Source organism: Oryctolagus cuniculus, chromosome 17 (assembly GCF_051225735.1).
Source record: "Oryctolagus cuniculus isolate XC-2025 breed Fujian yellow rabbit chromosome 17, ASM5122573v1, whole genome shotgun sequence".
Taxonomy (NCBI): domain Eukaryota; kingdom Metazoa; phylum Chordata; class Mammalia; order Lagomorpha; family Leporidae; genus Oryctolagus; species Oryctolagus cuniculus.
In genome coordinates this window covers 27,030,217-27,053,295 of record NC_142883.1, presented here as the reverse complement: position 1 = coordinate 27,053,295, position 23,079 = coordinate 27,030,217, and the positions used below count along the sequence as shown (strand labels likewise).

Here is a 23,079-nt window from a genome sequence, read left to right as displayed (position 1 = left end):
CAGCCAGACATGTGACAGGGAGGCCCACACTGCTTGACATATGACCTATGCTGTCTCCTCGACATACTACAGCAGGACCTACACACCACAGTGGGACCCACCATTCACTGGGCACAGCCACTTTTTGTCACTTGAAAAACTACCTCCAAGAAGTGGGTTGAAAGCTTTAGACCTCCAGGGTACTTTTCATTACCCACCTTTGCAATCTCTTTAAACTTTCTGTTTTTTATAATACTTTTTAAATGCTTGATACAGTATCAGTCTTTCTGAAGAAATGCAGGACCTTCTCTAATGCAAGGTTATATTATGATTAAAGAGTTTTGGAACCTAAACTAAATGGAGCATTTCAGGGAACAGTTCTAGGAGGGGGGTGGTTAATCATTATCATAGGACAAGAGTACTAGGGTTTCACATGTAACAATGACAGTGGTTTGAAGTAGTAGGAGACTTGAAGTAACTCACCCCGTGACCTCTCACATCAAGTAAGGTGACCTCTACAGCTCATCAGAGTATCTGTTAGCCTAGGCCCCAAGTGCAGGGAGATCTGTGCTAGAGGGGGAAAGCCACCAGGCCTAACTGCGAAGCAGGACCATCTCTGTCTGGCCACAGACAGGCATTTCAATTTCTCATGTTTAGTCTTCAAAGAAATGCACCCAAGTTGTTTGTGTCTGTGTGTTCGCGTGCATGCTGTGTGCCGGGAGAAGAACCACACACACTTACTTTCAAACAAAAGCTGCCACGTGTTTATTAAGACACTGCCATTAACTTAAGCATAGCTGACTCTGTTAATCATTATCCCTGTAGTACCACAGTCAGGAAAGTTTCTGAAAAGATGTAATAGGACAGGCTTCTCTTGTGTTCAACTGGACCTGAGGAAAGAACAGAAGAAATCACACACTTGACTGACAGCTGCTGGTCACCAGCTGACAACATGCACTGGCCAACACACCAGCTATACCGCCTGCTCTTCCTGGCTAAGGCTTTGCTCAAAGCCCTTCTATTTTATACATCCATTTCCTTCATGAAACCTATCTGCGAGGTTGGCGCTATAGCATAGCGGGTAAAGCCACCGCCTGCAGTGCTGGCATCCCATATGGGTGCCGGCTAGAGACCTGGCTGCTCCACTTCCGATCCAGCTCCCTGCTAAAGTGCCTGGGAAAACAGCAGAGGATGGCCCAGGTGCTTGGGCTCCTGCACCCACACAGGAGACTTCAGATCAGCACAACTCCAACCATTGTGGCCATCTGGGGAACGAACCAGCGGAAAGATCTCTGCTTCTGCCTCTGCCCCTCTGTAACTCTTTCAAATAAATAAATAAATCTTAAAAAAAAAAAAAAAAAAAAAGTCTATCTGTACTCCCATACTGCTCAACTCAACATCCATGAATCTACAAGAAGACCAAACAGTGAGCTATGCTGAAGTTCAACCTCCAGGCCACCACGTGAGGTCAAAGATCACGCCACAAAAAGGGAAGCATGCTCTGGATCTGAAGTACTGTGCGGCCATCACTGAGCTCTGGGAAACAGGGCAAGCCACATACTAACCTCTGGAGAAACGCGTACAGTAAAAGGACTCAAGCTCACGCTAGCAACAGCTCTATCTGAGGATGCCTCTATTAAGTCTACTGTCTGCAGATTAAACACGCTCAGTAGCAACAGCTTTTATGATAATTAGTGAAAGCAAGGTTAGCGATCTGACCTCAGAAGAACAAAGCTGGATTGTTGTGATCCACGATAAGAAATCACAAGGAAGGGTCAAGCCCACGCCCATCCCACTGCCCTAACTGAAGACGCAGCAACCGAGGGGTTCGGCTAACGGGCACTCCCTGCAAGCCTGACCACTCATAACAGAAGGATTTTCTTACTTCAAAGAATCCCTTTAGAAGTCTGAGTAATGGTGCAACCTGAAAAAAAAAAAAAATAAACCAACCTGAGTATTAGTGCAAGTGAAAACAAGTCATGTAAACAAAACCACAATTACTGAAGGTATTGTCTATTGGATCACAAAACAGCAACTGGGAAGACATCAGGGGGAAAAAAACTAATCCCAATTCTCCCACACAGTTAGGTCCAGACTCCTCGGTCTGCCTTTCTGGAGGACTTCAATGCCTCATATTTTAGAAAAATTAAGCTGGCTCCAAAGCTGCAAATTGGGATCTACAAAATACTGACCCAGCCAGACATACTGTCAGATTCAACCCACTTGTCAATACAGCTGGACACAGTCTCACTCTAGAGAGCAATGCTCTGGTCAAGTCTAATTGCCTTTGGGGCTTACTCTGAAAACAGAATTTCAGTTTCCAAAGCAGAGGGTGTGTGGCAGAGCAGGCTAAGGCACCACTTGGAATGCCAGCATCCATACTGGAGTGCCTGGTTCAAGTCCCTCTACTCCCCTTCCAATCCAGCTTCCTACTGCACACCCTGGAAGGCAGCAGATGATGAACCAGCAGATAGAAGACCTCTCTCTCTCTCTCTCTGCCTCTGCCTCTCTATAACTCTGCCTTCAAATAAATAAATAAATCTTTAAAAAATAATAAACATAAGGTGTTAGGAAGCAGCAATACTAAAGTGGCTTTTCCTCAGTCTGATATTGTCAGCACACAGCTTACTAAATGGTGGCAGCAGCGGGTGAGAGGGCACACTGTGGCATTGTTAAGGCACCACATCCTGGCTGCTCTGCTTAAGATTTAGCTCCCTGTTAATGTACCTGGAAACAGTGGAAGTTGGCCCAAGTACTTAGGCCCCTGCCACAAATGTGGGAGACCAGGATGAAGTTCCTGGGTCCTGGCTTCAGCCTGGCCCAGTACAAGCCATTGTGAACTTTTCTGCTAGAGATATTTTATGGTAGAAAAATAAACAAAATAAAATAATCAAGATGAGAGCCCAGGTGAACACTCTGCAACAAATCGCATTTTACAACTGGAACATAACTGCAGGAAAATATACTATTGTCTTTCACATCCTCAAAGGAAAAGTACAGGCACCTCCGAATTTAAACATAAATCAACCTACCTGTACATCAGGGCCTTGCCTTTCTCATTCCCCAAGGCAAAGTATCCACTTCTGGGAGAAAAATCCAGGGTGTGAACATGAGAAATATTCTTTTTAACGACTGGAAAGTTTGAAAATACTGTACAGGAAGGAAGGTGAACCTGCAGGAGATAATAAAGGCTTTACATTACAACTGAGAAATCATTTTTCTTTAAATTTTATTCTGCATTCTGTCTTCTTACTGGAACAAGTAGTTCACTTTACTGTGGCTCACATTTAAGTACAATTAGCAAAGTGTTCCAAAATTAAAATCTCAGGGTGCACGGTAGGCACAGTGGTTAACATGCCTATATCCCACACTGGAACACCTGGGTTTGATTCTCAGCTCGGCTCCCAATTCTTGTTTCCTGCCAGTGCAGATCCTGGGAAGAAGCAGGTGATGGCTCAAGTAGTTGAATCCCTGCCACCCACATGCAAGAACTGGACTGAGCTCCTGGCTCTGGCCTTGATCCAATCCTGGCCATTGCACACATTTGGAAAATAGATGAGAGGGCTTTTTCTGTCTCTTCCTGCCTCTCAAATGATCTTTTAAAAATTTTCTGATATGATCTTTAAGTGAAAGGGATGGGAGGAAAGACAGTATTCATAAGGCATCTAACATGTTGCCTATGAGATTCAAATGTCTGATGAACAAATGAATCAATTAAGTAAAGTGGAAAGTCAACGGCTGCAGTGCCAGTGCTATAGTGTAGCAGATTGATCTCTCTCTCTCTCTCTGCCTCTCTGTAACTCTCAAATAAATAAATCCTGAAAGGAAAAAAAAAAGTCAATGGTTGCCACTAATGCCCTAATTTAATGACCACAGTGAAGAATACTAAAATCTGGGGCTGGCAGGTTAAGCCACCCACCACATGTAACATGGACATCCCATATGGGCACCAGTTTAAACCTGATCCAGCTCCCTGCTAATGTGCCTGGGAAAGCAGCTTAACATAGCCCAAGTGCTTGGGCCCCTGCTCCCACATGGGAGACCTGAAAGCAGTTCTGGGCTCCTGGCTTCAGCCTGAGCAGCCCTGGCTGATGAATCTATTTGGGTAGTGAACCAGCGGATGGGAAGATCTCTCCTGCTCTGTCTCCTATATCACTCCTCTAACTCTGTCTTTCAAATAAACAAAAATTTTTTAAAAAACTAAAATCTGATCACAGAGATAATTTAAACATTCATGAAGAGTTTCATTTGATACAACTTAAAAGTCATATACTGTCTTCCAACTTATACTCAAAATGTTATCAAGTCTCCCAGTATCACAAAATTGCACTTTGTTTTTGAACTATTAACCAATTTGCCTTTTGCAATCTCTACACAAGGAGAGCTGAATCATGAAAACCTGATTCAACAAGTGAAACTGTTCTGATTGAGAGCCAGCTCACGCAGAAGCCAGACCTAAGCATAAGGAGGGCAGGTTCAGCCTGCACAGCACAGTTTCAATGCTAAAGCGCTGGTGCTAATGAAAAATGGTCTCGGGGCCAGCGCTGTGGCACAGTGGGTTAATGCCCTGGCCTGAAGCGCTGGCATCTCATATGGGCGGCGGTTCAAGAACCAGCTGCTCTACTTCCAATCCAGCTCTCTGCTGTGGCCTGGGAAAGCAGTACAAGATGGCCCAACTCCTTGGGCCCTTGCACCCACATGGGAGACCTGGGGGAAGCACCTGGCTCCTGGCTTCGGTTCGGCACAGTTTCGGCCATTACAGCCAATTGGGGAGTAAACCAGTGGATAGAAAACAACTCTTTGTCTGCCTCTCCTCTCTCTGTGTAACTCTTTCAAATAAATATTTTGTTTGACAGGCAGAGTTAAGACAGTGAGAGAGACAGAGAGAAAGGTCTTCCTTCTGTTGGTTCATCCCCAAATGGCCGCTACAGCCGGCGCTGAGCCGATCCGAAGCCAGGAGCCAGGTGCTTCCTCCTGGTCTCCAACGCGGGTGCAGGGCCCATCCTCCACTGCCTGCCCGAGCCACAGAAGAGCTGAAATGAGAGGAGCAACCAGGACAGAATCCAGCGCCCCAACTGGGACTAGAACCTGGGGTGCTGGCGCCACAGGCGGAGGATTAGCCTATTGAGCTGTGGCACCAGCCCAAATAAATAAATCTTAAAAAAAAAAAAAAAAAAAAAAAAAAAAGGAAAAATGATCTCAACCTAGTGAAGCTAGGTTAGCAGCACCCCAATTTGATTTTAACATTTAAAGTTCTTATACACTTCTCTATACCCAGTCTCAAGAAATTAAGTGTTTTTTTTTATTTTTTAAAGATTTATTTATTTGAAAAAGTTACACACAGAGGAAAGGCCGAGAGAGAGAGAGAATGAGACGTCTTCCACCCGCTGGTTCACTCCCCAACTGTCCACAATGGTCAGAGCTGCACCAATCTGAAGCCAGGAGCCAAGAGCTTCCTCGGGTCTTCCCATGCGATACAGAGGCCCAAGGACTTGGGTCATCTTCTTCTACTGCTTTCCCAAGCCATAGCAGAGAGCTGGATCAGAAGTGGAGTAGCTGGGTCTCGAACCGGCGCCCATGAGATGCCGGCACTGCAGGCAGCAGCTTTACCCACTATGCCACAGCGTTTTGTTTTTGTTTTTATTTTTGTTTTTTTAAGAACGTAAAGCAGACTCCTCTTTTGAGGAGCGAAGTCAAAATATGTGTATTGCAGAATTTTTTCTTTTTTTGACAGGCAGAGTGGACAGTGAGAGAGACAGAGAAAGGTCTTCCTTTGCCATTGGTTCACCCTCCAATGGCAGCCGCACCGCGCTGATCCTATGGCAGGAGCCAGGTGCTTCTTCTGGTCTCCCATGTGGCACAGGGCCCAAGCACTTGGGCCATCCTCCACTGCACTCCCTGGCCACAGCAGAGAGCTGGCCTGGAAGACGGGCAACCGGGACAGAATCCAGCACCCCAACCGGGACTAGAACCTGGTGTGCCGGTGCCGCAAGGCAGAGGATTAGCCTAGTGAGCCACGGCACCGGCCTTGCAGAATGTTTTTACACTGAGTCTGAGAATGCAGAAATTCCTTGCTTCTTGGTAAGTGGCTTGTCTTCCTAACTCTGTTTTGTTTGGGCTACTGTAAGTTTGCACCCTCTAGGCAAGTTTCAACTATGAACAGGGAGCCAAACATCAGCGCAGAACATCTGGGTAAAACACATTTGCTACAGGGCAAGAACAGTGCTATTATATGTTGTCCCCACCCTACCTGTCACCTGATACTCTTACGGGATCCTTAACTTGGCTGGCATGGCACTGAAGTGTGGGGAGCTGGTTTTCTGACTCTTCTGAATCAAAACACACAAGAACCAATGTATCATTTGAGTAATTTCTTACAGATAATTTATTTCGCGCCACCTTTTTCATTTCCAACCTAAAAAAGGAATATATTGTCTCTGTAATTAGAGCCACCTAAACCAACTGCCTGCTATAAGGGTCGAAATCAGAGGAAAAGAAATGTGGCGATTTTCTAAAATTTATTTTTGGCAAAAGGTAATTGTGTGCTTTTGCAGCTAAACAGACCAGGGCACCAAAAATACTGTGGTAAACACACACATTTATAATCTTTGATGTAAATGGCGTCCCCTTGGACGCGGTGCCCTCATGCAACAAGCAACTTACACGACCAACACAGTGGCCATGCACTCACACAGCCCACTCTGTCTCCTCAGGTGCAGGACACACACCAACTCACCTGCCTCTACTTGTAAATGTCATCTCCTCTGCTGACGTGGAGTGGGGAGGCAGTGGGGGCGAGGAAGGAGGAGGGCTGTGTGTTTACAACCTGCTCTAGGCTCAGAACTAGCTACCTGCAGAGTTCCCCAGCAAAATCTCTCACTGCATCCGTATTTGGTGCCTCTTCCTTCAGACAAGTGACCACACCTGGCTAGGACTCTTGTGTTTTGCTGACCTCTATTTATGGCCTCTGTACTAAAAGCTATTTAACTATTAATTAATAGAAAGCCCAAAAAGACTCTGCTTCATCAACTCATTCCCTTTATCCAGCACTGTTTCTGACTTGACAGTTAACAGTCTAGATATCCAAAGTCAACAAGTAAAAGCTAATCCTCCATCACTTAATGGATACAAAGTCCCACCACTTTCTCCTGGATCCAAGGTTGTAGCCTTAATAACCATCTGTCTCTGGGGTCTCCTATTGGTGTAATGGCTTGGATTTACAGTCACTGCTTTGTGCTAGGATAACAGAAACTGTTGCAATCATTACAAGCACTTGCATTTTACTGGCACAGACACTGCTTCGCTGAGGCCCTCTGAAGCTGCCACGCCTGGCTTCTTTCCATTAGATATGATGGCTGACTACCATTTAAAAAACATGATTTGGCTCTTACTAATGAATTCCTTGTGTGCTTTTGCCACAATAAAAACACATAAATGCTGTCACAATCACTGAAGCAAACTAGGCAGAACTAACTATGATGCGTCTTGCAGAATAGATTATGTCAACAGGAGATGCATCCCACGGTTTTCAAAAACAATTTACTACTATTAAAATGATAAAAGGTTAATATGCACTAGTACACCACTCCCATTAGAGGAGCAGGGATTTTAAGGCTGACTCGAATTAAAACCTTCTCATGTATCAAATGATCCATTCAACAGAGAGGGAATAAAATGCAACACTCTATTTTTCAATTTTTTCCAACAAAATGCTTTCTCAGGAAATCTTATGCAGAATCCCAATATATGCCACACCTAACAGTGACACTGCTCTATGTAATACGGCCAGAGCTTAGCCTCATCCTTGTTCTATTAACCATATAAAATTCTGTGCAGATTCTAGGGATCTGAGAACTTTCTGGAAAACCCACTGTAGTGCTAGAAAGAATATGAAACCTAGAAGCAAATTCTGTCTTTTACTACCTGTTGATTGTGGACAAATTCATCCTCTAATGGACTGTTATTTCAGTCAAAGAACTTTCAAAGAACTGTTTGTAAATGTTGGTAAACTATACACAGTGCCAATGAAGTATGGAAGGCTTTTTGCTAACTGAGCAAAGTCAAACTAACCGTCTTGTAATACATTTTCAATCTAATGGCATATACATACAATAGCACAAGGCAATACCACTACCTCAAGTTCTATGCCATCAGTATACTTGGTGTCCAGAGCAATTATCTGTTAAATGAAGAAACTGATTCTGTCTGAAGAGTAGGAAACAAATGGGGTGACATTTAAGCTAAGCTGTGAAGTTGGGCAGGAGTCAGCATAGGCCCAAGGCTGCTATTCTGTTTTTTGTTGTTGTTGTTGTCTTTTTTTTTTTAAGATTCTATCATTTATTTGAGAGACAGACTGACAGATAGAGAGGGAGAGACACAGAGAAAGGTCTTTTATCACTGGTTCACTCCCCAAATGGCTACAATGGCTGGAGCCAATCTGAAGCCAGAAGCCAGGTACTTCTTCCAAGTTTCTCATGCGGATGCAGGGGCCCAAGCAGTTGAGCCATTTTCCGCTGCTTTCCCAGGCCATCAGCAGAGAACTGGATCAGGAGAGAAGCTGGGACATGAGCCAGCACCCACATGGATGGTGGTGCCGCAGGAAGAGGCTTAGCCCACCACACCATAGCGCTGGCCCCCAAGGCTGCTATTCTTAGACATCTGCCCATAAAGCATAGCCTGTGGGCAGTATTCAGGACCACCGCCCTACACTGCTGTCAAACTTTCCCTACATGATAAGGGCGGCTCACTCTGCTGAAATCATCTGTATAAACAATGTAGCTTATAGTAACCTGGTTTTACATCTGGAAGCTGAGATTTTTGATACACACTAGACAGAAGGCGCCTATTTGAACCCCCAATAAAAACCTGGGCATGGAGTCTCTCTAATGAGCCTCCTAGTAGAAAACACTGGGGAAGCTGTACATGTTCTGTTTGACTCCACTTGGAGAGCATTTGACTCCACCAGGAAGCCTGACCTGGTTTCCTCTGAACTTAGTACCATTCATGCACCTTCTCCCTTTGCTGATTTTGCTTTGTTCCCTTTCACTATAATGAATCTTTGCCATTAGTATGACCACATGTTGAGTCTTTCTTGTAAATCATTGAATCTGGGGGTGGTCCTGGGGACTGCCAGCTATTTGAATGGCAATATACTTACAATATTTTCAAGTTCAGTTTATTTTCAAAATCTAAGAACCATGGCAGGCATTTGGCCTGGTGGTTGGCCTGGTGGGTAGGACACTGGTTAAGACATCCAAGTCCCATGTAAAAGTGCCTACATCAATACCTGGCTCCAGGCCCTGACTCTAGCTTCCTGCTAATGCAAACTCTAAGAGGCAGCAGTGATGGTTCATGTCATTCAACTCCTGCCACTCATGTAGGAGGCATGTGAACCCAGTCCACGCCCAGAAACTGCAGCATTTAAAGGGCTGGGGGGGAGGGTGAACCAGCAGATGATAGCGCCCTAATAAATACATTAAATTTTTTTTAAAAATCTAAGAACTGCCTCCACTCCATTAAGACATCAGGCTTTAAAAAAGGTAGATGAGGAAAAAACAACTGTAGAGAAGCAATATATTTGCCTGATAGATATTCCTTAAAACTTCATCTCCCTCTCTCTAATTCTAACTTGAAAACAAATAAATAAATCTTTAAAAAAAAATTTTAGGTGTGGAACATGATGGAATTAAAAGATAAGTTTATTTTGGTGCAAAAAATTCTGAAATCCAGGCTTAATTCCTTCATAATATGCATTTTCCAAAAACTTTTTGTAGACTCCTTGTATTCACACATGTCAAATATTCCGGCACCAAAATAAACATTCCTTTTAATTCCACTTGCATGTACTGCTGAAAACGGGCAGGACAGCTTTCCCCAAGAAACTGACATAATATTTATTTGGTAGACTTTGTAGGTCATCTTAACAACCACACCCAAAAGCTACAATACTAGTAATTCTACTTCTAAATAAGATACACTTCTAAAACATAATTCAAGATTCATTCCTATTTCTTTTCCATGGCTTCATCTTACAATTTAAAATTATCAACACATCTTAAAAGGGGTAAAGAAATATTACCAGTCTGACTGCCTCTTTCATTTTTTCCGAAGCAATTGCCAAGATTTCTGTAGTAGGATTGAAAGCCATAGAAGAAACACCTGTCACCAAGTTCATTATAGCTTTGATTGGCTTTGGGTTCGTTTCTTGGAGACAAGAATCTTGGCTGTATATGTTAACAACTCCACAACTGGAACTGTAAAGAGAAAGGGGAATGAAGCAGTTAAAAACAAGTAAAAGGATTTTCACAACACAAGGGAATTTAGAATTAACACCACAAACTGATACTTGCAAGAATGCACAGAAGAAGAAATAGTGGCTGGAGAGTTCACCCCATGGCCAAAGCTGGACACATCCTGGGGCCAACATCATGGTGTAATGGATATGGCGCATTCCATACTGGAATGCCAGTTCAAGCTCAAGACCCAGGCACCGGTAGACTCAGTATCTGGTGAAGATTGCTCCGTTTCCAACATGCTGTTTTGTTACTGCATCATCCCAACCGGACAAATGAGCACAAGTAAACTCGGACCCTCAAGCCCTTGTAATAAGGGTCCTAAACCTATTCACCAAGGCTCCACCCCCATGAGTTAATCACCTTCTTCAATGTCACATTTCTTAATACCATCATATCAGCAATTAAGTTTTTTTCTTCCTTTTTTTTTTTCCCCCAATTTGAGAGGCAGAGTTACAGACACAAAAAAAGGTCTTCCATCCACTGGTTCACTCCCCAAATAGCCACAACAGCCAGAACTGGGCCGATCTGAAGGCAGAAGGCAGGAACTTCATCCAGGTCTCCCTTGAGGCTCCAGGGGCCCAAGGACTTGGGCCATCCTCTGCTGCTTTCCCAGGCACATTAGCAGGGAGCTGGATCAGAAGTAGAGCAGCCAGGCCTGGAACAGGAGCCCATACGGGATGCTGGTGCTACAGGAGAAGGTTTAATCTATTACAGCACAGTTCTGGCCTGGGAAGCACTTTTTTAGACCACAGCACAAACTTAATTAATAAATGCAATATAAATCTTAAAGATACAAGAAACTAAGCCTCAGTCTCACAAGAGTAACACATACACTACATGTACTCTCACTCCAACCATTCATATATCCTCATTTACAGAAAGGCGTGTGGTGCCGGCAGTTAAGTCACCATTCGGGATGCTCATACCCCAGATCAGAGCACCTGGTTCAACTCTTCCAATCCAGCTTCCTGCTAATGCATACCTCAGGGGCAGTACGAGATTGCCCAAGTATTTGCCACCCATATGGGAAACCCAGATTGAGTTTCGGGTTCCAAGTTTAAACTGGGCCTAGCACTGACTGTTTCCAGGATTTCCAGAGTGAACTTGTGGATAAGATCTCTTCTTTATGTCTGCCTTTCAAATAAAATGAAAGTGAATAAACAAAAATTTAGGTAGTACAGTGGGTTAAGCCTCTGTTCATGACACCTGCATCCCATATTGGAGTGTGCTGGTCAAGTCCTGGCTGCTCCACTTCCAATCCAGCTCCCTACCTGGAAAAGCAGCAGATGTTGCTTCAAGTATATGGGGCCCTACCACTTAAATGGGAAACCAAGATGTAGTTCCAGGCCCCTGACTTCCACCAGCCATTGCAGTCATGAGTGAACCAGCAGATGGAAGACCTACCCCTCTCCCTCCCTCCCTCCCTCTCCTTCCCTCTCTCTCTCTCTCTCTCTCTCTCCCCCCTCCCCCCCCCACCTTCCTCCGTCCCCCACCACCACCACCACTGACTCTCCTCCTTTCTGTGTGTAACTCTGGCTTTCTAATAAACAAATAATTACATATTTTAGAAGTAAATAAGGAGTAATGTTGTGGTATAGTGAGTAAAGCCTGTGACGCCTGCATCCCAATATGGGCTCCAACTCAAGTCCTGGCTACTCCACTTCCGATCCAGCTCCCTGCTAATGGCCTGAGAAAACAACGGAAGACTGCACCCATGTGGGAGCCCCAGAAGAAGCTCCTGGCTTCAGCCTGGCCCCACCCTGGCTATTGCAGCCATCTGGGGAGTGAACCAGCAGACAGAAGATCTCTCTTTCTCTAACACTCCCTCTCTCCCTGTGACTCTCACTTTCAAATAAATAAATCTTTATTCTCATTTACTCAATTAGCCAGGCACAATGAATACAGACAAATTCAGTTCACGTAATTAAAAATTACGGCTAACACATAAATAGTACATCAGAATTATCTGGTGCGTCAAAGTCTTCCAATTATTTACATATATATTTTCTCAACTGATCCTAGTAACCCCTTAATTTAAGTAGAACCCATTTAACATACCCACACTAACCACTCAAGAGAAACAATACGTATCTTTGGTTTGCAGAATTCCTATGGACTGAATGTTTGGGCCTCCCTCACTGAATGCTAAAATCCCAACCTGCAATGTGATGGTATGAGGAAGTATAGCCTTTGGGAAATAACTTATAAAAGTAAAGCCTTCATGCATGGACTAACGCCCTGGTAACAAACCCCAGAGAACTCTTTCTTCTCTTTCCCCCATATGAAGAGCAGAGTGAGCAGTCTACCATCTGCAGGCAGGCACAGGGCCCTTACTAGAACCCACCCATGACGACACCCTCATTTCAACCATACAGCATCTCAAACTAAGACAAACAATTTCTGTTTAAGTCACCCAGCCTACTGTGCTCTATTACAGCACCTTGAACTGACTGAAGCAAACTGCATATTTTTTGCATTTTTTACTTGGATCACCGTGTTTACTCACTGTACTTATTTTACACTAAATCTTTTCTGCTAAAAATTGATCTATACCTAAATTCATCTTAATTACGGATAAAAAGTCATAATCCATAAGGCTCTTCTAAATACCAATTTTAAATTAGATCTTAAAATGCCCATATCCCATGCTGGAGTGCTGGATCCAATCCCAGACACACAACTTCCTGTCCAGCTTCCTGCTAATGCATCTGTGAAGGCAGTGGATGGTGGCCCAGGCAGAAAAGTCCCTGTCACTCATGTGGGAGACTCAAGGGTTCCAGGTTCCTGGCTTTGGCCTGGCCCAGATCTGTTTTGAGTATTTGGGGAATAAACCAGTGAAAGTAAAAATTTCTCTCTCCCCTCCTCTTTCTGCCAGTATTTCAAATAAATAAATGTATCTTTAAGAAGAAAAGAAAAAATGGAGCCAGTGCTGTGGCACAGCAAGTTATACTGCAGCCTGTAGCGCCAGTACCCCATGGATGCTGGTTTTGAATCCTGACTGCTCCACTTCCAATCCAGCTCCCTACTAAAGTGCCTGGGAAAGCAGTGGAAGATGGCAAAGTCCTTGGGCCCCTGCAACCACACGGGAGACCCAGAAGAAGCTCCTGGCTTCATCCTGGCTGAGCCCTGGCCATTGTGGCCATCTGGGGAGTGAACCAGCATGGAAGATTTCTCTCTCTCTCTAGCTCTTTCGACTAAATAAACCTTTAAAAAAAAAAAAATAACAAATATTGAATCCTTTAATAGTGACTATTAATTTTTAATTGACTCACTTAAATTTGTGGAATAAAAACAGTAATTATTTTGATATATGGAAAATTACAGTTGGATTCGTGCTATAACTGGGGCAGGTGCTATGGCACAGCAGGTTAAGCCTCAAAGATCAACATCCATATGGGCGCCAGTTCCAATCCCAGCTGCTCCACTTCTAATCCAGCTCCCTGCTAATGCTCCTGGGAAAGCAGCAGAAAATGGTCCAAGTGCTTGGGCCCCTGGCACCCACGTTGGGAGACCCAGATGGAATTTCAGGCTCCTGGCCCAGCCCTGACACTCATGGCCATTTGGGGAGTGAGAACCAGCAGATCAAAGATCTCTCTTTCTCTGTCTCTCCCTCTCTGTCACTCTTTAAAATAAATAAATCTTAAAAAGAAAAAAAAATTATAATACACATTTATGAGTAGCTAGTATTCGTTGAACAGTGTCCATATGCCTAGAAGTATACAAAGTGTTGCAGGAATTTATCGAAGAAAAATGTATATCTGCATAAAATATCAGAGAAACCCAAGAACGCAATAAAGCAGTAAGATCCACAGTGACCGGGAGCCTCAAGGAAGGGTACCTCAGCATGGGAGCATGGTACTCCAGGCAGCTGTATGCTAGACAGAGGGGTCAAGCTGGGAAGGCAGGTATCAGGTGAACAAACCAGGATATCACAGGAACAGTTAGAAGCAAGAGTACTGACTAGCTTACCCCTCAACTTCTGACAGAAGAACAACCTGATCCCCCGCCTGACCTGACCTCACAACCCACCCACAGGTGACTCAACTAGGAGTGAGCTCCTGAGTCACAGGCAGTCACAAACAGACCAGCAACCACCAAGGCTCCTCGTACACAAAGTTCTTCCCGAAATGGAATGACTGACCCTTAGCCAGGTCAATACCTCACTTATGAACTCGGATTAGGAACCACTACCATGTGGTCTAGGGATGACAGCCAAGGCTGACAAACCACAGAAAGAGCACCCTGGAGCCATGAAGGAAGAAATAAATTTCACGAGCCAGAGGAAAAACAAAATCCAAAACCATATGGTACAACAGCAGTTCATCAATCAGGGAGAACTGTGTTCCCTGGGGACCCCTGGCACTGTGCGGAGACATCCTGATTGTCTCACTGGGGAGTGAGGAGTGAGGAGTGGCACTGGCATCCAGCAGGAAGAGGCCACGGTGCTGCTCCACATGCTCCAGTGCACAGGACAGCCCTACCGCAGACAGCAGCAGTGCATCATCCAGCCCAAATCAACAGCACACTGAAGGCAAACACGGCCCTGGTTCCCACACTTCACAGTGCAGAGCAATCACCTAGTGTGACCAACAGCTCCCTGGGCTTCAGGTGCCCACTGCCTGCTCTAGCATTCTCCAACTCACAGGGCTGCAGAGGCACCAGAAATCTCGGCTTTTAAACACTACCCTGGGTATTCTGATGCAGGAAAGGGTTTAAGTACCAGACTTAACAGAAATCCTCAAGGACGAAGCTAACTGGTAAGGACAAGAGTATTCTGAAAAAGCAGCCAACAAGAGAAGCTGCAATACCGAAACAGCAGAACATAACACAGAACGCCACCATGGGACTCACAGCCCCAGCACTAGGGCTGCTGGAACCCTGCTGACAGGTACACTCTACTCCAGATCCGTGTGGCCTGATCTGCACACCCACACAGCTGTTCTCTTCTTCACTGTCCTGGGAAGGCAGCCTGAGCAAGTCCAGTCCACCACCACAGCCAAAGAAATCACACAGAACTTACAACCAAACAAGCTGAGAAGGAAACTTAAATTCTCTCTCCTTGTGGAATTCTCTAAAATTGACCTCTCCTGAGTTCCCCTCATCCGCAGTCTCTGTCCGTCACCTCTTTGTTCACTGACTCCCATCTACAGTGCCTCAACCCATTTACTTCCATGTACCACCTACCACTCCTCATATCCAATCAGCATCAACATCCACAGTCCTAACTCGGCACTGCTTACTTACTTATTTATTTATTTATTTATTTATTTATTTTGCTTATTTTGCTTATTTATTTATTTGGCAGACCACCACAGAGATGGACAGACAGAGAACTCTTCCATCAGCTGGTTCACTTCCCAAAACAGCCACTGCTGGGCCAGGCTGAAGCCAGGAGTCTAGAATTCCATCCGGGTAACTCCATCTGAGTCTTCCACATGGGTGTCAGGGGGCCAAGTACTTGCGGCACCCTCCACTGCCTACCCAGGCACATTAGCAGGAAGCTGGATCAGAAGCAGAGCAGCACTCAGATATGGGATGCCAGCACATCAAAATGGCAGCATAACCTGCTGTGCCACAACAGCAGCCCCTGCATTGCATTTTTTAAATTTTTATTTTTTTCATTTTATTTGAGAAACAGAGACAGATAGATGGAGAGAGTCCACTCCCCAGGTGGCTCCAATAGCCAGGGCTGAACCAGACTAAAGCCAGAGCCCCAAAGTCAGTCCAGGTCTCCCATGTGAGTGGCAGAGACCTAAGTACCTGAGCCATCTACTGCTACCTTCCAGGATATGCATCAGCAGGAAGCTGCCTGAGAAGCAGAACAGCCAAGACTCAAACCAGCCACTCCGATATGGGAGGCAGGAGTCTCGAGCAGCAATTTAATTGCTGGAACATATGCCCAGACCCCGCACCACATGAACTGCCTGTGGACCTGCCCATGAGTCCATCTCTCCCAACACAGCTCTTCCTCCTTCATTCAATGACAGTTCACACCACCAGCTGCCTAGATCTAGAGCCTGAAAATGGCTGCTTCTCCCCGTCTCTTTCGCCTGTGTCCTCTATTCCCTTCCCCCTGCCCTCGTGATTATTGCCTGACGTCTGCCTGCTACTGCAGTGAACACACTCAAGCTCACCTCCTTGACCCTCTCCTCCCTGGTACAGTCCATCAGGAGAATATCTACCTCAAATCCTTGAAATTCAGAAACGATCACGAGTCTCCTCTGCTTAAAAGCCTTGAGAGGGGCAGGAGGGACGGGGAAATTGCTCATTGTTCATGGGCAATGAGGTAGATAAAAACAAGCAGTTCTGGTGTCCTACTGTACAGTAGGGTAACTACACATAAGAATAATATACTGTTTATTTTCAAAAAAAACCTAGAAGCTGGTAGGCATTTGGCCTAGTGGTTAAGATGCTCCGAGTACCTGGGTTTAATACCCAGTTCTGCCTCCTGACTCCAGCTGCCTGCAGTAGACCCTGGGAAACAAGAAGTGACAACTCAAGTAATTGGGACCCTACCATCCACATGGGAGACACACTCTGAGCTCCCAACTCCTGGCTTTGGCCCAGCCCAACCCAAGTCATTGCAGGCAACTGAGAAGTGAATCAGTGGATGGGAGTGCATGCTCGCTCTCTCTTCTCTCTCTAATTAAATAAGCTAAAAGAAAGGATTTTGAATGTTTTCACATAAAGAAATGTTAATGTACACATACATGGAATCATCACATGTGATGTAACTCTTATATATCAAAGTTTCTTAAATCCTTGAGGATTTCTTTCTATTCAATATAATGTCCAAACTGTAGCACATCATAAGGACCAGCAAAAGCTGTGCCCTGTATACTGACCTTTGTAGCCCAACCCTTAGCTGTCATCCCACCGCTACTCCACTCAGACACCAATGTGAATTCTTCCACCTCCATATCTCACCCTTTCCATCACCTGCAATGTCTTTCTCCAAATCCTACCTGGCCTTCAAAATGCCCAACTCAAGTGCCAGTGATCACCAAAAAACTTCTAAATGTTCAGCTAGAACAAATCTCATCACTTTCTATGTTCTTTAAAAGACATCATATCTCAACTGCAGTCTTAATGAAGGTTTACCTCTGTATATATCCATCTCCCTCAACATCACGAACTATGAGGTTTTGTTTTCTGCCCTATAATCCTTAGCTCACCGCCTAATACGTTTGTTTTATTTATTTACTTACCTATCTGTTTTTGAGAGGAAGAGAAACGTCTCATCCCCCTAGGTCATTCTTCAAATACCCACAAAAACCCCAGACCAGGAGCCAAAGCCATGAGTACAAATGCAACCCAGTTCTCCCATGTGGGTGGCAGGAATCCAAATACTTGAGCCATGACTGCTGTCTTTCAGAGTCAGCACCGGCAGGAGGAAAAGGGGCTGGAGCTGGGAATCAAACCCAAGTACTGCAATCTGGGTCACAGTTATTTTAAACACTAGGCTAACTGCCTGCCTCCCAAATGTTTTCATAAATGAGGAAACTAAGGCAAAAACACAGCACTGAATAAAACAGGTCTGTCTTACAATATAAAACATACACACATGTCCTGAAAGATTTTCCAGACCCATCTAAATGTTAAATGAGAACACCAAAATGAAGAACCTCTGTGGGTGTGAACCCAGTGAAAAGAAGGGGCCATCAAAGAAGGACGTACTTTTCTCTGAAGGAAGGAGACATCTTCTACTTTGCTTATGGCCTTGTCTAAATACTGACAGAGTTCATGGATTCAAAAGGCTTTCATAGCCTAGGAAGCTCATATCAAGAGCCTTGAGTGATCACTGATGTCATACATAAGAGTGTTAATTGTTAAATTAACAACAGGAGTACCATACAGGACCTCTGTCCTCAAAGAGTTGTATTATCAGTTAACAATAAAACTTATTCTAAGATTTATTTCATTTTAGTGTATTAAGTGGAGGATATTCTTATGTCTCACAAGTTTTAGTTATGCCTAAGTGTCCAACTCCATTGCTTGTTTTCTTAGGTGCTTCCTTAATTAATGATAAAACCTGTTCTCAAAGACTTATTTTCTTTGAATGTTATTAAATGGAGGATAGTCTTATGTCTCATAAGTTATATCTAAGTGCTCACAAAAGAAGTATCATTCTTAGGTGCTTCTTTAAAGCTAATCAAGTTTCTCAAAAAAAAAAAAAAGTTAACTTCGAGATGCAATGATTTTGAACAGCCCTTGTCTCAACTGTTGAAGAACAGGGTGGTTTTTTTTTTTTTTTTTTTTTTTTTGGTGCAAACTGTTGAATTCTTTGTATAGAGTTGGTCTTCTGTGTATAAACTTAACTGAAAAGAGATCTTAGTAAAGAACAGGACTAGGAATGGGAGAGGGAGAAGGAAGAGGGGTGGGAGGATGGGTACAATGGGAAAAATCACTATATTCCTAAAGTTGTACTTATAAAATGCATAAAGTTTGTATTCCCTAAATAAAGTTTTTGAGAAAAAAATTTAAAAATAAAAAATATAAAACATAAGTGTCCTGATTCTCTAAATGTAAAAGGAATCCATCTAAATGCTTGTTTTTTTTTTTTTTTTTTTTTTTTTTGACAGTCAGAGTGGACAGTGAGAGAGAGAGACAGAGAGAAAGGTCTTCCTTTGCCGTTGGTTCACCCTCCAATGGCCGCCGCGGCGGGCGCGCTGCGGCCGGCGCACCGCGCTGATCCGATGGCAGGAGCCAGGAGCCAGGTGCTTTTCCTGGTCTCCCATGGGGTGCAGGGCCCAAGCACCTGGGCCATCCTCCACTGCACTCCCTGGCCACAGCAGAGGGCTGGCCTGGAAGAGGGGCAACCGGGACAGAATCCGGAGCCCTGACCGGGACTAGAACCCGGTGTGCCGGCGCCGCTAGGCGGAGGATTAGCCTAGTGAGCCGCAGCGCCGGCCATCTAAATGTTAAATGAGAACATCAAAATTAAAGGACTATTAATTCCAGATCCTGAAGCATAATGAATTTTCATACTTTTTGTAACTCTGAATTACTTAGCATTCTTCTCAAATAAAGGCAAGGGAAGAAAAACACAGACCTGGGCGGCCTGTAATCTGAGTTCCAGACCAAGCTCCAAATATCCAGTTTAATGACTAATAATCAATGAACAAAGCTTAAATTGCCTCTGAGACCTCAGCTTCCTTATTAATAAAACATCTGGATTAGACTAATGCTATCCAACACAACTTTCTGTGAAAATGCCATGTCCACCACACCCAATGTGATAGCCACTAGCCACATGTGGCCACTACACACTTAACATGTGCCCACTGTCACTAAGGAACTAAATTTATTTTAATTAATTTAGTCACACATGACTAGTGGCTACAGTGAGGGATATGGATGATTGGACTCACCAAGACACTATCCAGAAAATACTGGGATACACAAATTACAGGCAAAGGATAGTTATGATGAAAATGACCTAACCTGAAAATATGCTGGATGTAGCACAAAGGTGAAAGAATTTTTGCATTTATAAACTTAAATTATAGAAAATTAGCTTCCACAATCTCCTAACCCACGTTTCTGAAACTACCAAAATTCAAAGCAAAATCTGAAGCTAAGGACTTAAAACTCAGAAAACAGCAATCCAAGGTACATTCAGAATTTTCAAAGATAAAAAGTTTCTATGGGGCTTTAAGTTGACAATTTTGTATGGTCCAGGAATGATGTTATAAATACCCAAATGGCACTTGGCAGCCAAAATATTCCCCACCCCTGCAAAACATCAGTACAGTCTTTAAGAGCTCAGGCTTGGGCACCAGACTATTTGAGCAGTAATCCTGCGTCTACTGCTTACTATCTGTGTGACCTGAAGCAAGCTCAACTCACAGTGCCTCAGTGTCCTCATCCCTAAGTGGAGCTAATAGTGTATCATGCAGCAGGAAGTGAGTTTCTATATGAAAAGTACTTAAAGCAGTGCTTGGCACATAGTAAATGCTTAAGAAAACATTTTCTATTGATATTTTTTTTTTGTTATAATTATTTAGAGCAGTTTGAAGCTACATGGAAACTATGGGGATAAAAAACTCATATTGTGCATTTTTAAAACGTTAATGAAGACTGAAGTCAACAAATCCCTAACCACTTGATATAACTTTGATTACAAAAAAAAGAAAATAGAGATTTCTATTGGTTTGACCCATGGTCCTCTCAGAATGCAAGGACTTCAGGGTGGCTTCTAGTATATAAACCCCCAGCAAAGACAGGAGCTCCAACTGGTGACAGACACACATACCGTCTAGGATATTAAAATGAGGGACACTGTCTCATTAGCACAGTGTGATGAAGGTGGCAAGAACCTCTCTTTACTTACCCACTCGCCACATACTGTCCATTCCTAGATGTGGCAATGCTTAATCCATATAAACTGCCCTCATCAACAAATCTGTTGAGGCACTTCCTAGAGTTCACATCCCAAACATACACTTCTCCATCGCCTGAATGAACGAGCCAAAAAAAAGTTTTTTAATTTTGCTTTCATTCTCAGCACCTCTTTAAAGAACAAGTAACTATAAATACATTATTATAACACCTTATTCTAGGACACCGGACTAAAAATATTCATATATGCAGAAACTGATCAGTCATCAATATATAAGACCTTTAGGTTTAGAAAATCACAAACTCTTAGTTTGAGTTGAATTTTTAGAAAAAGTTTCTGCTGTGGAATGGCACTGTGGCAAAGCAGGTAAAGCCGCCATCTGTAGTGCCATCATCCCATATGGGTGCTGGTTCAAGACCCAGCTGCTCCACTTCCAATCCAGCTCTCTGCTACAGCCTGGGAAAGCAGTAGAAGATGGCCCAAGTCCTTGGGCCCCTGCACCTGCGTGGGAGACCTGGAAGAAGCTCCTGGCTCCTGGCTCGGATCAGCTCAGTTCCAGCCATTGTAGCCACTTGGGGAGTGAACCAGTGGATGGAAGACTTCTCTCTCCACTTCTACCTCTCTGTAATTCTGCTTTTCAAATAAATAAATCTTTAAAAAAAAAAAAAAAAAAAAAAAACACCCTTGGGGCACCTATATCCAGCATTTGATTGCCAGCTCTACTCCATATTCTAACTTCCTGCTACTGCACACCCTGGAAGGCAGCAGTGATGGCTCCAATATTTGGGTCCCTGTCACCCACAAGGGAGACCCAGGATTGAGTTTCTGGTTCTTGACTTTAATCTGCCCCACCTCTTGCTGTTGTAGACATGTTGGGTAATGAACCAACAGATGGGAAATCAGTTGCTGTCTTTCTGCCTTTCAAATAAATTAAATTTACAGTTTTTCTAAATAATTTAAAGAAAGAAAAATTATATATAATTTAAAAAGGATGTTAAATCTGAAAAAACCACAAATATTTCCATGTTGGATATAAGGACTGCCAAAATCAGTCCTTATCTCTTCTCTCTCCTACGGCACAGGATACTTATCAGCACTCTCTTCTCCATATCCATTACACATTTCTATAATGATTCTATACCTCCATTCTACTATAATCTATAATGAATAATCATTCTATATCCACCTCAAAGATGGCTCCTCACCGCCCTGCCCCCCCTTCACCTCTTCCTTTCCCGGGGATATTAGTCACCCTTCCATAACTTTTCTTATTCTCCCAATGGTAACTCAGTGGATTTTCCATTAAAACTATTTCCTTGACAACATTTACCAGGCTCAACTAAGAGTACAGGTTAAGTAGCAGAAAAATATATTTGGAAAAAAACTGAATCGGATCAAATTTTAAAGCCTTTGCTTTGTCTATGGAGCGATGCAGCAACAAAGGGAAGCATGTGACGATCCCTGTAGCAGCCAAATGGGAGAGAAGCCATCATGCACAGGAACACCATCTGGGGAGCCAAAGGATGTTTTACCTATGCATGCCCCTCCCGTTTCCCAAACATGTGAGCACTGCCGGCTACACAGTTAGCCCTTCACCATGCCTAACTCAAAATGAAAAGGGCAACACAAATCAATTCTGAAAATAAAGCTGGTATGTTGGCTAAAAAGCAGATTTAAAAATCAAACACAGATTTTGGTTTATCTTGAAACAGAAACACACCTGAAGATTCTCCCACATCAATAATGTAACTTACCTGAAGAGGCGAATATTTTCTTACTATCTGAAGAGAACGTGGATGCTGCAACTCTTCCATTAATTTTCATGCTACCAATCAGTTCTCTGGTCTAAAAGAAGAGTATTTATCAAACTGTTAGGTATATAGAAGTTCACACTGTATAAAGTAAAAACAATCCAGTCCCCTAGTCTCTGGTACCTACTTGCCTTTGCTTTTCCCAATACTCAAAAGTTCTCCCCCTGGGCGACCATTCAGCCTCCCAGTTAAAGCGCTGGTTAAGATACCCATGTCCCACATCAGAGTGCCTAAGCTCAATGCCAAGCTAGGCTCTTGATGACAGCTTCCTGCTATGTGCAGCCTGGGAAACAGCAGTGATGGTTTAAGTGGTTGAGTCTCTGCCACCTCTCCATGTGAGACCTGGACTGAGTTGCCATTCCTGGCTTCTGCCTTGGCCCAGCCCGAGCTGTGGAAGGTATTTGGGGAGTGTACCTGTAGTTGGAAACACTCTCTGTCTCTGTTTCTCAGGTTCAATATTCTCCCCCACACTACTGTCCTATCCAAGAATAAGCAACAGCTAATAATGCTTCACCTTCATTGACAGCAAATGAAAATATCCAGCAACACCATTTATGAGCAAGAAGGACCCATCTGGGGAGACTTCAAAGCTCCTTACTATCTTCTCTTTCAAACCTAAAAAGAGATGAATTGATTAAACAGGTTTAATATG

At 43.8% G+C, this 23,079-nt stretch overlaps 1 protein-coding gene across 2 annotated transcripts in view; it reads right to left on the bottom strand.

Moving 5' to 3' along the window:
- Nucleotides 1–720: 720 nt before the first annotated feature.
- UTP18 (UTP18 small subunit processome component) overlaps nucleotides 721–23,079 on the bottom strand; it is a 40,690-nt gene continuing 18,331 nt past the window's right edge. For both annotated transcript variants that reach the window (XM_008271283.4, XM_089318206.1), the window contains 7 exons: nucleotides 22,942–23,042; nucleotides 22,371–22,461; nucleotides 20,608–20,731; nucleotides 10,058–10,232; nucleotides 3,012–3,151; nucleotides 1,865–1,903; nucleotides 721–869 (listed from right to left, as the gene is read on the bottom strand). In XM_008271283.4, coding sequence (XP_008269505.3) covers nucleotides 1,879–1,903; nucleotides 3,012–3,151; nucleotides 10,058–10,232; nucleotides 20,608–20,731; nucleotides 22,371–22,461; nucleotides 22,942–23,042 — 656 coding nt within the window. In that variant the 3' untranslated portion in view covers nucleotides 721–869; nucleotides 1,865–1,878. The remainder of the gene's footprint in view (nucleotides 870–1,864; nucleotides 1,904–3,011; nucleotides 3,152–10,057; nucleotides 10,233–20,607; nucleotides 20,732–22,370; nucleotides 22,462–22,941; nucleotides 23,043–23,079) is intronic.